Below are 16,398 nucleotides of genomic sequence, written 5' to 3'. Positions count from 1 at the left end.
AGAGATGATCTACAACGGTAACTCTATTTTACTTATTCAACTTCATAAGAACGCACACACAAAAAAATACAGATCAAATTAAAACGATCTTGAGAAAATGAAACAAAATAAACAGGAGAAAAAAAAAAAATACGTATCCCAGAACTCATCAGAGACCATTTTTAACACAGAAAACGTCCTGGTCTGATTATTAACATGTCTTATGGACTAAGACAGACAGGAGAAGAATTAGTCTAGAGAACAACGCTAATTCAGTATCTTCATCAGAAAATATCAGCTTTCCACTGCGTCAGTGCTGATAAATGCTCAAAACAGAGTTTTTCCCTCCCTCCGTTGGCTCAGCCACAAACCTGTAAGAGAAAAAGACAACTAACGTCTGACTGTGTCCTAGCTTTAGGATGAATATACAGATATAAGCATGTTTCTTGCATCGTGGTAGATAAACTAAATCAATGAGTCCATACTCAAAACAGCATGAGCAGAGAAGAGTCCTTAACTGTTACCAAATGTTTTTGGTAGCGTAACTCACCCTGTCTCTCAGTGGTAGCCGTTAGTGAAAGCCGTAGCAATGAGGGGACCCTGCGGGGGGGGAAAAAAACAGATGGCGTTCATGAGATTTATCCCAGTTCATTTAATGTATGAGACCGTTACCGCATAGGCCTACACACAGTCCCCGAAAACGTCTCGGTTCAAGATTAAGCTAAAATCGTTTACCTGTGAAATGAACTCTCTCAACACAAACGTCAAAGAAACAAAAGTATTAGCTGTTCCTCTATCTGTTTTTTTTTTTTTTTTTTTTTTAGGTTTCTAGCTAATCTAAACCAGAGTCATGCCGTTTTATGGATGGCTACCTACCCCAAGACTGTGGCTGAATCCAGTGCTGGGGGCGGGGCTTGCAGCACTAATGTAGCTGCTGACTGCTGATTCCTGATTGGCTGCTCCATACAGGTCCGCCATTGGCCCAGGGCTGCTGGTGCCCAGAAACCCAGCAGAGCGAGAGGGCGTGGAACCTACGAAAAATATATCCCCTCTGTTGTAAAACCGTCACTACAGGGCCATACATTTACTCAAGTTAAACTCGCGGTTGTATCGTGACTGAATCAAACTGAAAAAACACAAGGTTTTGAAACAGCAGAGATTAAAAAAAGGACAATATTTCACCTCTCACTACTGCTGCTGCGGCCGCTGCAGCAGCCATGGGGTTGTATGCTGTCAGAGGTATAGCTGAAAAAAGCACACAAAGAGACAAACACGAAACAAAATTAGAGGTAAACCTAGCATAAATGCTTTTGATTTACTGTTGTCAGTCTACAATTAGATGTACGGAAGCCTTACTGCATAAACCTAGCTTGTAGTACATGACTGTAAATGCTCCGCTAGGGAGAGATAGGAATAAGTGATAGATTCAGTGTCTGTTTGCAGCGTGGTGTGCAGTGCTGGTCTGTGTCGTCGTGTGAAACGGGCTGATTGTGTTTACTGTACTGTAGATATTGTGAAGTGAAGCTGCTTGTAAAGACCAGAGAGGAACTAACCTGTCAGTTCGGGGGGGTGGGGTGAAGTCAGGAGGGGAGTCCTCTCTAAGTGGAATTCTAGAACAGAAATAACCAGAAAGCGCTGTTTAATATATACACACACACACACACACACACACACAGAGACACCAATCTATAGGGAGAACATGTTTAACCTGATGGACACAAGAGACACACTAATTCTAAGACTGAGACGGTTATGAAGTTGATGAGTAGAAGGTACATCCTCTTTTCCTGAAGAGACATAAATGCCAAATACATATAACGGTGGAACGTCTAGGAGCTAGAAACATTCCGTGTCCAGGTGAAGTTACGAAAGACAAAAGAAGTACGACTAAGAAAATCAGTGCCAGTCAGAAGCAAAGCCTAAACAACACACACACAGTATAAACATAAACACAAACAAACAAAAAGGCTACACACAAAATTCTACTGAATGAAATTTACAAGCAGCCACAAGAAGGTTGTGAACACGTTTGTGTGTGTGTGTGTGTGTGTGTGTATGTGTGTGTGTGTGTTTCTACCTCATTTACACAGCAGCACCACTGTGCCATTATGTTAATATTGATGCAGAGCGACTACCAATCAGGAATGAGGGATTATGCATTTTATTTAAATTGCCAAGAAAATACGCTGATTTAGGCTTATAGTGTATTCACTGCTGGGTGCTCTGATGGCTTTACTGGGCGTTCATGTGTGTGATGTTACCTGGGAACTGATATGTGTAGCCAGGAGTCAGGCTGGTGTAACTACGGCCCGTGTAGGTTGCCGCTTGGAACCCTGGGTAGCCTGTGACAGAGAGGAGATGAAAGGAGATTCCATCAACATACATCATTTGCTGATCTAGGATCAGTTTTTGTCCTTTTACGATCCTTAAGAATACAGTGTTACGGATTGAGTGGAACTGATCCTAGACTAGCGGTCTTGCTCTGAGACAGTTGATACATATCAATCACATGGAACACTACTCTGAAGTGCTGAAATTTCAGTCATAATACTGCGCAAACAGTCACGCGTTTATAGTGTTTTCAACACAATCCATGTTAGCAGCCATCCTGAACAGCAGATGGCAGTAGAGTGCCATGACTTCTATACAAATCTTGATACTAATATTAACCCTGATCGTTTTTGTCCACACTATGACATTAAATGATTTCAAAAAAGCTTGATGATAATCAGAACTGCTGTCATCAGCAGCACTTTCTCCCATTGTCAAAATAAATCTGATTAGCATATTACCCAGCATGCCGATACCCAGCATGAAGGCGTCCATTCCGTAAGGCATGACCCGAGCCCTGCCTCTGGAGGAGCCAGTCGGCGACATCACTTCCTTTGGCTGGGCCTTTTTACATTCCACCTGAAAACAAACACAGAATATACCCGCCACTGAAAACATACATCGATTTCAAGACCACGATCACCAAATGATGAGATAATCAGCAACACAATTGATTCAACTCGAAATGAAATGAGATGAAATGAAATGGAGGCAATTAGCTCCACTCGCGCAACAGAGCACAGCGATGTAGTCAGACAAGTCCACGCTTAAGTAAAAAAATATCAGTTGGTGGCATCTTTGCTACTTTGAGCACTCACCATCTTATTGTTGATCTCATGGTAATGAATCTCACAGACTTTCTCTACGACGTCTTCATTTTCAAATGTCACGAATCCAAAACCTGGAGACAAGAGACAAACACAGACACACACACACAGACACACACACACACACACACACACACTCTCTCTTAGACCTTGTGGGGAAGGGAGGAGCTGGTGTTTCAGAGTTCTGCCCTGAACCTTTTGCTGTACACTAAGAAAAAGCAACAATACAAGTTGCATGTTACATCACCCTGGGCATGTGTGCCTGGTAATATCATATTTCAGTGCAAACTCAGGTAAACAAAACCAAACTGCAATATGACACAGGTAAATGGTACTGTATACCACATCCGTGCTGAAAGCATTTCTATTATAAAGCAAACAGCAACCTATATTCTAGCAAAGGTCTCTTTGTAACATTATCCTGCTGTCCCGCATCCTCACCACAAGAGGGCAGTAGTCATACTAAGACCTGCAGCCCCTGAAGCAGTGAATTAAACAAGAAACAGTATGAACTCCTGAGGGAACCAAAACCCGCAGATGTCCTGATATTGCATCTGTCTGTAACAAGATAAATGCCTCAGTGCCGTATTACCGTAGGAAAAAAAAAAGAAAGAAAGAAAAAAAAAAGAAAAAGAAAAAGGAGATCCATTCCTGGAAAGCCCAGGAGAAATCACAGACTCACACATATCTATTATCTTTCTGTATCTGCTACCTGCATTGGAAACACTGAACGTCTATATGTATTGAGTATCTCAGAGTGAGATCGCAGAGAGAACTGAACTAGGATCTGCTCCCATTGGTTCGGATAACTGTTTTTTTTGTGTGTGTGTGTGTGTGTGTAGGATCATGAAAAGCACACACTGATCCTAGACCAGCACTCTTATTTTGAGAAACATGATATACATGAGCCCTGGTGTATTTCTCTCTGTAAAACGTTTTGACCCTGTTTACTTAGAGGGATTTAAACCCTCAGGAAAAAAAAAAAGAAAAGAAAAGATAAAAAACGATAAACACAGCTTTAAAAGAGGCCCAGGGGAACAATGCTGTGATGGACTAAAACTTTGTCGAGTGGCACAAAAATCAAGCACATACACCTGTAGTAAAAAAAAAAAAAATCTATCCATCCAACGTTCACACTTCTGTCCCTAAGTGTGTCATTCTCTACCTCTCTCTCTCTCTCTGTGTTTCTCCTCCATTTCCTCCTCCCTCCCTCTCTCTCTCTTTTTCTCTCTCTCCCTCCCTCCTGGGCTAACGGGCCAGGGCAAAGCCCACAGGCTGTCATAATCGATAAGCCGCAGGGACAGAGGGGAACGGGGAGGGGCGCTTAACGAGGGTTTATTCTAAACCCCGATTAACGAACCGACTAATTACCCAACCTCCCTCCTCACCTACTGCTCATCCCACAGAGCGAGGGAAGGAGGGAAGGAGGGATAGAAGGGGTTGGGGAAGAGAGGAGGAGAAGGGCCAGAGAGGAAAAGAGGAGAGGAAGAGTGGAGAGGAAGGAGAGAAGGGCGATAAGGCGGCAGGTGAAGGGTCAAGTGTTAGAAGACAGGTCGAAAAAAGTTCAAACTTCAGCGCACCTCTGTGTCTGTTGGTGGTCTTGTCGAACATGAGCATAGCATCGTCCACCTGAGAGAGAGAGAGAGAGAGAGAGAGAGAAGAGAAAATATTGACGTATTTTAGAGCATATGTGTCAGAGTCTGTTTACTTTACATTATTAGTTGCTTCATCTGTATTAAAACTCACACTGTCTCTATAAACAGACGATTGTTTTTTCTTTCCAAAGATCATTTGGGTCAAGTGAAAACGTAACACTTCCTGAAGTGTGATAAGATCGTAAATTACTCAAAATGTCATCGTGTACCAACTCATTATAAACACACACAGCTAGAGTTCCACACAGCCTAAAAAAGTGAATTAGAGTGTGTGAACGTGGGTGTGTGTATTGACAATATTGACAGACACATCCACACAGTTTAAGCACTGAAAGTTCAGAGGTGAAGGTCATGTGACCCAAGGTCCTGAGAGTCTGTTCTGGTGTGTGTGTGTGTGTGTGTGTGAGTGTGCGTGTTCCTGATCCAGATTGCAATGTGAATGAAAAGTCTGACCACAGCTCAACCAACAGTCCTGCTCAACACACACACACACACACACACACACACACACACACACACCCCTCCCTCCCCCCCTTTGAGCCCTGGGGCCCTGTGATATGACAAGTAACACCCTAACTCTTTGTCTCCTGTGCATTTCCCATTCCCCTGCTTTAAGCCTCAAAAACTGTTTAGACATTACGCAACCTTTCTTTTTTAAAAAAAAAAACCAAACAAACAAAAAAACAAATGACAACCTAAGCTCTCACCGACACGGAGTTCAAACTTCTCAAGTGTACTGTACCTGATACTTCTCACACCACGTAACACATAATCTTCCCCGTGCCTATAGACTTCTGTAAATCTCTCTCTCTCTCTCGGAACTGTTTAGTTCAGAACTAGAACACTGCTTTGAAAAGACATTAAGAGTTTTAATAGCCTCATATACGGTTAAATGAGAGTTAGTTAATGAGGACATTTTAATAGAGGCCACATCATCTTTCCCCTTTTTTTCCTCCTTCTTTCATCCTCCCCCTTTTTTTTTTTTTTTTTGGCTCCCTCTCTTTCTCTCTTCATGCCTCCGTTTTCTCCACCCCCCTGTCCAAACCAGGCCATCAAACAAAGTGTCTAGTGAGGCAGGGTAATCTGCAACTTCCCCGGGTGGCTGGACTCAACATCTTTCTTTCTGTTGTTCACTCGTTCTTTCGTTCTCTCTCTCTCTCTCTCTCTCTGGTTTTCGTTCTCTCTTGCTCGCCCTCTCTCCCTGGCTTTCCGTGTATCTCGTTCCCTCTCTCTGCTTTTGTTCCTTTTCTTAAAGCTTCACTCTCTCGCCTTTGTTTTTTTTTATTATTATTCGAGAACGGCTTAAGAACCCAAGAAAAACTTTTCCAATAAAAGTCTCTTTGAAGTTTTTTTTTTTTTTTTGTGTGGATAAAGCAACTGTTCCACAAAAGTAGACCTGTAATATCAAACTGAGAGCAGGTAGTGACTAAGTAGGTTGATGAGTGTAAAATGACCATCAATTCAATGTTGCCATTGTTATAGTTCTCCAATAATGAACAGGCCTCCCCCACCCTTACACACACACACGCAAGCAAGCAGGCACACACACACAAACACACACACACACACACACACACACACACACACACACACACACACACACACACACACACACACACACACACACACACACACACACAAACACAGAGCACAAAACCTTTTGCCCGCTGAATTACTTGGGGACAATAGATAGGCAGGATCACCGTGGTAACAGGGTAGGAAGGGGGGGTTGTGGGTAGGAGCAGCTGTTCCATCAGATTAATTCAGATTCAAATAATCCCTCCCCATCTTCCTCACAAACTCACCCCCTTTTGGAAAACTTCACTCTCCGTCTATCTCTCTCTGTCTTTCTTACCCTGTCCCACAAACTCATCCACTATACATGGATTTTAGTACCTGCATCTTGAAGTGGCAACAACTACGCTTTGACGAAATACGATATCTTCTTTGCCTTTCTCTCAACTATAAAATCACCACTTCTCTCAATTACATGTCTCGTCCATTGTAAAAATCACTCGACTAAAGCCAGCAAAACATTCAGGAAAAAATTTGAAAAGGAAAACTCTCTCACCTTTCCAAACTGGTCAAAGTACTGTCTCACGTCCTCGATAGTGGTGTTCACGGACAGTCCGCCGACAAAAATCTTCTTGGTTCGCGTCACCAGCTACAAAAAGAGGCGAAAGGGCAGTTATTGAATGGCCCCCCGTCGAATTAGGCCGCGGTATTGTAGCGGGGGCTGAGCGAGTGAGAAATGAGTGAGGTGAGAGAAGCACTGTAAACGCTGAGTAAAACAAGCATACCTTCGGCTGCGCCCGGCGAGGAAAAGCGACTTTCGGGTCGATCTAAAAGGAGAAGTCGGGGAGGGAAAAAAAAACAAACACCTGTTTAGTAAACAACCTTCGTATTTCAGAGTACGTGAGGACGTCCTCCGAAACCCCCAGAGAGAGAGGGGGCGAGGGAGAACGCGAAGGGGGTGCGTTTCAGAACGAAATCTAGACGTCGCGGGTCTCCCGTTCTCGTCTCTCTCCTGAGGCCTGTTGTTCCACCGTGTGTGAAATAACGTTACGTAGCGCGTACGTGTCTCCAGTACGTATGAGCGAGAAGAAATGTGAGAAAACGAACGAAAAAGGAGAACGAGAAAAAGTGAGAAAGAGAAAGACAGGTCCCTTAAGTACAAGAAGAGTGCAAATTTGTAGTCAACACCCACAGACAAAGAGAAAGAGAGGATTTTTTTTTTTTTTAGGGTTACTGTGAGAAACTAGAAGGCAAAGCAGAAAACCAAAGGAAATCCAAAGATTGAAGCTGAGGCTGTCACTATCACCTGTGGGCCTTGCGAAAAAGCGCACGCACACACACAAACACACACACACACACACACACGACGAAACACACACTGAAGATAACAAGAAGGTTTCTGTCTATCTCTGAACAGTGTCAACTTGGGTTTAAACTCAGAACCAGTGGAGACAGGGGGAGCTGAGGTAAGAAAATACTGAGACGTCCCCACTTTGAGATCTAGAGAGAGATAGGCATTTAGTGACAGTGAACTGGTCAATGAGCGGATGGAATGCCTGCCTACCATTCAGGCTTGGCTTAAGACAACAAACTGTGGCAAGGAGAAAAGAATAAAAATCACACGCAAACACACACACACACACACACACTCACACACAAAGTAACACCACGAGCACATCTCTACGGCAACAACGAAGAAATAAAATGAAAAAAAAAAAAAAAAAACACACACAAGAAAAGGAGGCTAGGTCAAAAGACAGAGGAAAAATAAAAATAGACAACAGGTAAAAAAAAAAAAAAAAAAACAACAACAAAAAAACAAAAACGAGTGACTCACACACACGTGGCTGTCAGCACAGCAGTCCTTTTTTTTGTTTGTTTGTGTTTGTTTGTTTTTGTTTTCTTTCTTTCTTTCTCTCTCTCTTTCTTTCATTCTTTCTTTTCTAACACCCTTAGCCATTGAACCGTTCATTTTGCAAATCAACGTTTTAAATTGGGTCTACAAATTCAGTAGTAATTCACAGAGGCTATATTTGCTCTGAATTCATAATTCGGTAACTCCTTCGCTAATATAAGACCGGGGACATGATTTCACTTGCTCGTTTCACGTCGTCTGCGACGCGTTTTCAATTTATACGCTTGAGAGCATTCATATTAGGAGAAACAACGGACAGAAGATCAAACCAAATCAGCCGATGCACCAGATGCAAGATGCAAACTCTAAAACATGCTAGATTATAAATATTCAAGACTTCTATATTAGTCTATACTCCTAAACCAGCTACAGTAGAGACCAAACGCTAGTCTACTTCATGCTGTTCAGATAGTGAAGGCAATACAGTTCTAGCTACGATTAGTCTGGAACCGAGAGAGGGTTGAGTAGAGTTCTGCTAAAGATCTAGAAACCTTTTGCGGTAAACTACAGCAGTTTACCAGCGTTACCTTTAAACATCTTTTTAGACTACGAGTAACAAGTGTTTTATGTCTAGTGAACAGAGTGGAGAAAAAAAAAAAGGCTAGACTAATCTGAACAGAGAGTTTGAATGCAGAGGCTACTGTGTAGGTCTATTGTAGGTCTAGACTACACTGATAGTCACCTCTGGTTTCCACCAATCCAGTAGCCCCACCACTCCTGTATACAATCAAAGACAAACAAACACACAAACACACACACAATCAAACACAAAATCGAATATAAACATACAGCAAACTGACACACATACACCAGGTGGGGGGGTCGGGTTGGGGGTGGGGGGGGGGGGGTGGGGGGAAGTATTACACATGGAGAAGCACAGCCTAAAGATGAGGATACAGTTTTTACACCATAAAAAGAAAATGGTAATGAAACAGAGAAATAAAGTCGAACATTTTCCATTTGTCACAGCAGCAGACAAACATTTAGTGAGATTTAAAGTACCATTAACTGAAATGGACAAAAAACCGATATTGACCAAAGTAAAACAGTATCGACCAAAATCGGGAGCGTCGCTGGACGCGTGTTGTGGAATTAAAACGGTGAAGATGAACCTCTGAGCAAACGCTCAGAGAGAGACAAAGCGGAGCACTGAATTAGGCTCCAACACACACCTTTATCACCACCAGAGGAAAAAACATTTCGATCCAAGTGGATCTCTCTCTCTGCTTGATCTTTGGGACACCTGGCTGAGATCCAATGGGATTGCGACGCTTTCTTCTAATCACGGCGGAGATGCGTGACAGAACATGACTCGGTGTGGGAAACCTTTTTTATTAAAACGTCACGTTCTGAAGAGCAGCGTGTGTGTGTGTGCACGTGTGTGTGTGACAAAAAACTGCAGATGGATTATCACAACAACAAATACGTCACGTTTCAGCCCACCGTCCCAATGATATCAGCATGACACCGGCACGTCCATAACTTTCAAATCAATCGATTATTTGATAAGAATTGGGAATATCATGTTCAAACAGTTGATTTAAGTGCAGACTCTGCTCCTGGAGGATTTCCTTCCTCTGTAGGGCTGTTTGCGTGTGAGAGGAAAAAAAAAAAAGTAAGCGCAAGGAATGATTGGCGATACGTAGATTCTTAAGAGCGCCTTTCCCCCAATTTATTTGTAGATTTGTTCGAGCTCTGTCTTTAAGTAGGAGAATTCACCTTTGCCCTTTCACCCCTTCACCCTTGCTCATGTTATTAGCGGTATGTGTCTTAGCTCTACCAATCAGGTTAATCCATTATAACCAATCGCGGGGGATGCTACTATCAGCAACAGTTGGCGAGGTGTGTAATAATATGCTGTAACCGTGGCGACGCGAAAACAGGCACGGCGACACATAACACTCAGGCTCACACAGTCCCAAGCCGCCGCGAAACAATTTGGTGAGGTCCTGTAAGAGTCCGGGAGCACCAGTTACAGCACTAAGCCATATCCCTCTTTTCTCTCTCTCTCTCTCTCTCTCTCTCTCTCTCTCTCCTTCCCCCCTCCCCCAACCTCTTTTGCTTTGCTCAGCTCGTTAAGCTAATCTCTGGGCTAAAGTCGGCCCAGGCGAACGGCCATAAGGTACCTTTACAGAGGAACAGTTACAGAGGTAAAGAGGGACAAAGGCCTCCATGTTTCCCAGGCCAAGCCTGCTGCTACTGACTCCTGACTCACTCTCTCTCTCTCTCACACACACACACTCACACTCACACAGGGCAGGGCAGGCAGTTACAGAGATGTTGGAAAGTAGTCCCTGCAGATTTGAGCCTGAATAACCAACAAACACTCAGCCTCCATTTTACACAATATAACAGAGATTAAGTAACCTACCTTCTCTGTCATTGTCAACAGTACAATCTGTCAACAAAAGGTCTGGCCTGCAATGTGGTCTCCCCTATCTGTTCCCACCGACCACAAAAACAGTGCACCATGGGGTCTGGTCTGCAATGTGGTCTCCACTATCTGTCCCCGCCTACCATAGTGAACAGTGCAGTATAGGGTCTGGCCTGCAATATGGCCTCCACTATCTGTTCTCATTTACCACAGTGAACGGCGCACTGTAAGCTCTTACGACTCCGAAACATTAAGGGCATCGTGACTGTGAGCTTTTTGTTTTAAAGTGTTTTTTTAAAGCTCTTCTGTCACCGCATGTTGATGTGTGTGTCCACCGGAGTACATTTGTATTGGTAATGCTTACGCAGTAGTTCGGTTTACTCGTTTAAGGAAAAGTAACAGACTGTTTAGTTGTTTTGAGAAAATGACTGGCTTGAGTTACTTGAGTGATGGTATTAGATTTCTTAAGTGCTTTAAACTAGAATAACCTAAAACGCTTAAGAAAATGTAGTAACACCGCTCAATGAAAGCACTCGGTTTCACTTAATTTACCTCAGTATTTTAGTCTAACAAGAATCAAAATGCCTCAGTAAAACTAGCAATTCAACCCGAATGTCTCAAGGCAATATTTTTTTTCTTTAACAAATTTGCTTATTTGTTTTCGACAAAACACACCTCAGTAGATTAAACAATACTGCTCTAGTAAAAGGGCTCAAAGCAGTTGTTTTCTTCAAAATATGATTTTACAGTGATGATCAACAGGCCTGTCACCCCTCAGTTTATTTATTTCATTACTTTTTAACAAGAGACTCTGAAATAATGACAATCAGTAGTAGAAAGAAACAGGGAGGAGGGGTACAAAAGAAAGAGAGAAAGAAAGAAAGAGAGAATGGAGAGAGAAAGAAAGAAAGAAAGAAAGAAAGAAAGAAAGAAAGAAAGAAAGAGAATGGAGAAAGAGGAGAGAGAAAGACAGAAAGAAAGAAAGAGAAAGAGAGAAAGACAGAAAGAAAGAAAGAAAGGAGAAAAGAGAAGAAGAGAAGAGAAAGTTTCTGAGCCTCCTTCAGTTATCACCACTCCCTCACTCTGACCCCCCAAGGGAGCGACTCTACCGTCGCCACGGCAACCAACGGGCAGCATTGTCCTAAGGCCTGCCCACAATGAGCACTGACAAAGACACTCACAAATTCACACATACATACAAACATACACACACACACACACACTCACACACGCACACACACACACACTTGTTCTCTATAGACAACCGTAGTTTTGCCAGTGAAGTAATTCAGTTTCTCTTAACTCTCCTCTCTGACACAGAAATAAACCAAACCTGAAAATCAAAACCTGCACTAAGATTCGTTAAAGTGAAGGACCTTTGCGGAACATTTTAAACCCTTTATAATCAGTAGTCAAGTCACCTGTCAAAGAACATCTTGAATACAATCACACTCACTCTAAACCTCAACACTCAACTTTACAGCATCATACACAAAAGAAAACACTTAGCTGCATAAAAGCTGAATTTTCAGTAGTACTTTGCTGGACTTAAACTTCTAAACTTTGGGGCTTTCTACTCGCTTTGTATCTTACATGTATTATACATTGTACCTTATACTCTGGGGGCCCCGAAGCATTCTGGCTGCAACTTTAATGCGTAACTTTATTGAGTGCAACTTTAATGATAACCCTACGAACATCACAGCTTGCTAATACACTAAGCGATAGTTACTTAGTTACTTAATAACGACCTGTTTCGATCCTAACTTCCACCGGTTCTAAAAATTTGTATTCCCCATTGGTCGAGCGTGTTAAGTTTGCACTTGAAGCCAAGCTCCATGACTGCCAGCATAACCCTCTCTGGGTCCCCGGTTACCATGGCGATTGACACAGAATAAGTAGGCTTCCCTGGCAACTTCACAGAGGGAGGGAGAGACAGAGCCGAGGAGAAATCGCTCACATTGTTTCGCATTTTTCCTCATCAATTCAGACCCAAACTCAAACAGAAAAAAAAAAAAAAAAAGAGTCGGACTTCACAGCGAGAGACCATCTCTCAAGCGTTTTGCATGAGAACATCGACGCAGGAGAGCATAACATTTGAAAAAAAAAAAAGCTTTAAAAACAACAACAACAACAACAACAACAACAGTAACAACAACAACAACAACAACAACAACACTGACCCATTCTTTTTAGCCTCTAAATGCATAAAATGCGATTTATTTGGATTCTAGAACTATCCGAGAGAACAATGAAACCAGATAACATTAACTGTGAGAGAAGAGAAGGGATGCGAGGGGGGGGGGTGGTGGTGGAGCGGGGGGGAAGGGGGGGGGGATTTAAACTCACAGTTTTGGAGTCCAGTTCATGTCTAGTCTGTGCCAGAACCTTGTCCACTCCGGCCTGGTCGACAAACGTGACAAATCCGAAACCCCTGAACAGAAGACGGAAAAAGAAAAAAAAAAAAAAAAGTTGAACTAAATAACAACAGGTCAACAGTCCGCGCGGCCTGACAAACCCCAAACTGGTGTTGCGCTGGACTGGGTGTAAGATTGTGGTGGTTGCGGTTGACTTGACATTTCCCTCACCTTGAGCGTTTGGTAATCGGATCTCTCATCACCATACTCTCTTTCACCTCGCCAAACTTGCAGAAATACTCCTTCAATCCCTCTGGGGTAAACAGAGAAAGAAAGAAAGAGAGAGAGAGAGAGAGAAAGAGAGAGATCAATTACCAATCAGTTTAACTCACTTGTAAGTGACAAAACTGAGAGAAAAGGACACTAAAAAGGAATACAGTTACATTTGTACAGTCTTGCAGGACTCACACACAATTTGAATTTCAATACAGTACTTTTATATTATTTGAACGGTAGAAGCAAATGATGTCTTGATATGAGGCGAACATCACATCAAACACTGTAACTGTTTTCAGAAATATATGTGCATTTGGATTCAGGGAAGATGTCAACTAGAAACTAAATGTTATTCCAGAAAGGCTGTGACAGTGTATCTGTTTCAAAAGTACAGTACGATTCCACAGAATGTATTTAAATTTTTATATTCTCTCTTACTAATAATGACTGTGCCTCTGTCAAAGTTAAATACTTCTCAAAATTAAAAACTACTCTTAGACTTTTGTAAATACTCTTGTGGATGTGACAGGTTTTGACAGTATGTTTATTTGAGACCTGTTTGTTCCAGAGCCCGAAAACTGTTCAGGCCACACTCCTTGCTTTCTGTCTCTCCTGCGTACGTACATAAGGGACAAATTCAAGCTATAGAGCCACTCTAGCTAACCTCATAATCGTTGAGATTTTCCACTCGCTCCTCTCTGATCCACACTGAATGAGCGCTTTGATTTCGACAGCGCAGGTTAAGTTTTCTCGCGAAAAAAAAAAAAAAAAAAATCGCATAAGTTACTGCAGGCTGGTAGACTGCTTGCGAACGGATGTAGACTGCTTTGCCCAGTTGAATGTAAAATGCCGAATTAACGGTAATGGGTAGGAAAATACTTCAGCATGTTGTCTGGGTAGAAAGTTCGGTTTGAAAAAAATATAGCTCACCTTGTGTAGTTTGCCAACTGAGCCCACCGATGAACATTTTGCTGGGGAAAAACAAGAAACGGTGTGTAAACCAGTGTGTAGAAGAACTACATCAACATAAAACGCCTTGTATTTGGTAGGAGAAGATCTGACTCTCTAAAAGTACAAAGGGCCCCAGATTTGTACAAATTTAAAATTAAACGTAACTTGTGACGGTAAAGCTCAAATAAATCATGTTCTAACTTGTCCACTTTCTTTGGTCCACCGCACAGATCGCGGGGCAGTGACTGAAGGTTGCTTTGCACCTATAGCTTATAGCGAAACACGTTTCCTCTGCATTGTCCGGTTACTACCGGAGCTGAAGTTAGGGATTATTCATGAAAGGTTGGTAAATTAAGATAACATAGTTACCAGGGATCGTGTGGAGAGTCTGTCGAGGACAGGTTGCTTTGACTGCCTTCAGTATCCATTACTTGGCTGGCTGTTATGTCCCGTCCGAGCCGTATCAGAGTGCAGCCAGAGAGGGATAAGTTATGGAGTGAGGATTTGGCGAGGGGGTAGAGGAGGAGAGAGACGAAAGCGCGCTTCACTCAAAGTCCCGAGACTCCTCCTCTTGATCTACTCCGCGTGCTGGGCTGATGCTGGTCGAAGGCCTATTTTGGGTACCTTGCTTTTTTCAGCTTCGTTTGGGTAAAGTTGTCGGGCCCCAAACGCCGATTTAAAAGCGTAGCTCTCGTGAACTTTTCTTATATTCAGATATATTTTGTGAATCTGTGCCAAATGTGGAAAAACTATCTGAAACAGTTGAGGAAAATTTGTCGTGGGCAAATTCACCTCGAAAGCACACGATTTTTTTTCTTTTTTCTTCAGCCAGGTAGATTTTATTTCTACAGATCTGATAAGTGAAGAACACACACAAACACACACACACTGTGCGTTAATGCACACTGTGCATTAAGTAAAATCTATGTCCGTATGTCAGTATTCTGGACACGTTTGACCTGTGTGTCTTAGAACCGATGACATGACGTCATGGAGCAAAAAAAAAAAAGAAAAAGACTAAGACTCACGTACGTCAGACTAATGACAGCTTATTATAACTCTCTCTCTCTCTCTCTCTCTCTCCCTCTCTCTCTCTCTCTCTCTCTCTCTCTCTCTCTCTCTGCGTCTCTGTCTGTCTGTCTGTCTGTCTGTCTCTCTCTTTGCTACCTCATGAGCTGTTTCCCATTGAAAACCTGTACTAACCTCTCTCATGTCCAGACCCGACCCCTCAGCTGAGATACTGCAAACGAGGGAATTGCATTCATAAACAAACAAAAAAAAAAATCGTAACAGAACCCTGACTAAGGCAACACGCCGTGTGTTTCAATAATAATGGAGAAAAAAAAGCAGTCAAAAAGTTTAATTGTTGCGCTGACGTATAATCATCTGGGGGGCACAAACTGCTTTTGGCAGTTTGTCCAGGCAGCTGCGACCTGACTCATCTCTCTCTACCGTGTTTCTCGTTTGTGGGTGGAAGGAGGAAAACTGCTGTGGACAGCGGCTCCACAGAACTCATTGTCCAGTTACAGATTACAGTGTGGTAGTAAGATACCGGTGAAGCGGCCCTGGTCAGTGTGAACTAATGTGCTGAAACCACCTGTCCTGCCGGTATCAAAACCCACCTGTACTTCACAGTGTGAACAAGTCACAGCAGACGGAGTGCAAATTATACAATGACAATTGGGGGGGGGGGGGGGTGGGGTGTCAACTTTTTCTCCAGGGCTATATACCTTAGGATATATAAATGTTTCTACCCCCCCCCCCCCCCGGGTGTTTTTACCTCTTTTGGGGGGCTCCAAGTCTTAATTAGCGGGGTCAGACCCCCCAATCCCCCCCGTAATTTGCACCCTGATAGCAGACACATGTAACTCAAGAGGTACATGAATTTGGTGCATCCATATGGTGTCTCTATCCTCACTGATTATGGATATGATTATAAATGTTATTTTGAACCTCCTTTGGCATGTGTTCTGACCTTTCCTTTCTTCAAACGAATTATGTGTTGAAACAGTGCTTAATAGGTACTCCAAATAAAGGATGATATGTCCTCGCTTTACTTGAAAACCTTTGGCTTTAGGACTTTTGTAAAATGGCACATTTAAATGATAACAAGCCTTTTTTTTGTGTGCGATTATGTCTAGAGTCCGAGAGATGAATGAAACATCTTAAATGGCTTTCTGTGCCTTTTGAATTATTTTGGGGGCTTTTGAATAAGGCC

At 42.7% G+C, this 16,398-nt stretch overlaps 1 protein-coding gene across 3 annotated transcripts; it reads right to left on the bottom strand.

Moving 5' to 3' along the window:
- Positions 1-537: 537 nt before the first annotated feature.
- On the bottom strand, positions 538-14,608 carry msi1b (musashi RNA binding protein 1b). 3 transcript variants are annotated; one of them, XM_030780748.1, is made up of 14 exons: positions 14,550-14,608; positions 14,160-14,200; positions 13,185-13,266; positions 12,946-13,030; positions 7,093-7,134; positions 6,864-6,956; positions 4,718-4,766; positions 3,129-3,211; positions 2,772-2,889; positions 2,241-2,321; positions 1,533-1,589; positions 1,162-1,224; positions 856-1,028; positions 538-579 (listed from the first exon to the last, which is right to left on the bottom strand). In XM_030780748.1, the coding sequence occupies exons 1-14, from the start codon at positions 14,606-14,608 to the stop codon at positions 538-540; spliced, it is 1,068 nt and encodes a 355-aa protein (XP_030636608.1). The 3 variants fall into 3 exon arrangements, with proteins under 3 accessions (XP_030636608.1, XP_030636616.1, XP_030636624.1); XM_030780756.1 differs by having other exon boundaries at positions 856-1,010; XM_030780764.1 differs by lacking the exon at positions 1,533-1,589 and having other exon boundaries at positions 856-1,010.
- Between the last annotated feature and the right edge of the window lie 1,790 nt (positions 14,609-16,398).

Source organism: Chanos chanos, chromosome 1, assembly GCF_902362185.1.
Source record: "Chanos chanos chromosome 1, fChaCha1.1, whole genome shotgun sequence".
In the NCBI taxonomy this organism is placed as follows: domain Eukaryota; kingdom Metazoa; phylum Chordata; class Actinopteri; order Gonorynchiformes; family Chanidae; genus Chanos; species Chanos chanos.
Note: the sequence above shows the minus strand (reverse complement) of the source record. Positions and strands in the feature narration are given on the sequence as shown.

What these genes read in the sequence shown, in the direction of transcription:
- msi1b (XM_030780748.1), bottom strand. Translation starts at nt 14,608, where the DNA reads ATGGATACTGAAGGCAGTCAAAGCAACCTGTCCTCGACAGACTCTCCA. An exon ending in ATGAACTGGACTCCAAAACT is followed by an intron (nt 7,135 to 12,945) that starts GTGAGTTTAAAT and finishes TTCTCCTTTTAG; the next exon opens with ATCGACCCGAAAGTCGCTTT. An exon ending in GCTGGGTATCGGCATGCTGG is followed by an intron (nt 2,322 to 2,771) that starts GTAATATGCTAA and finishes TCTCTGTCACAG; the next exon opens with GCTACCCAGGGTTCCAAGCG.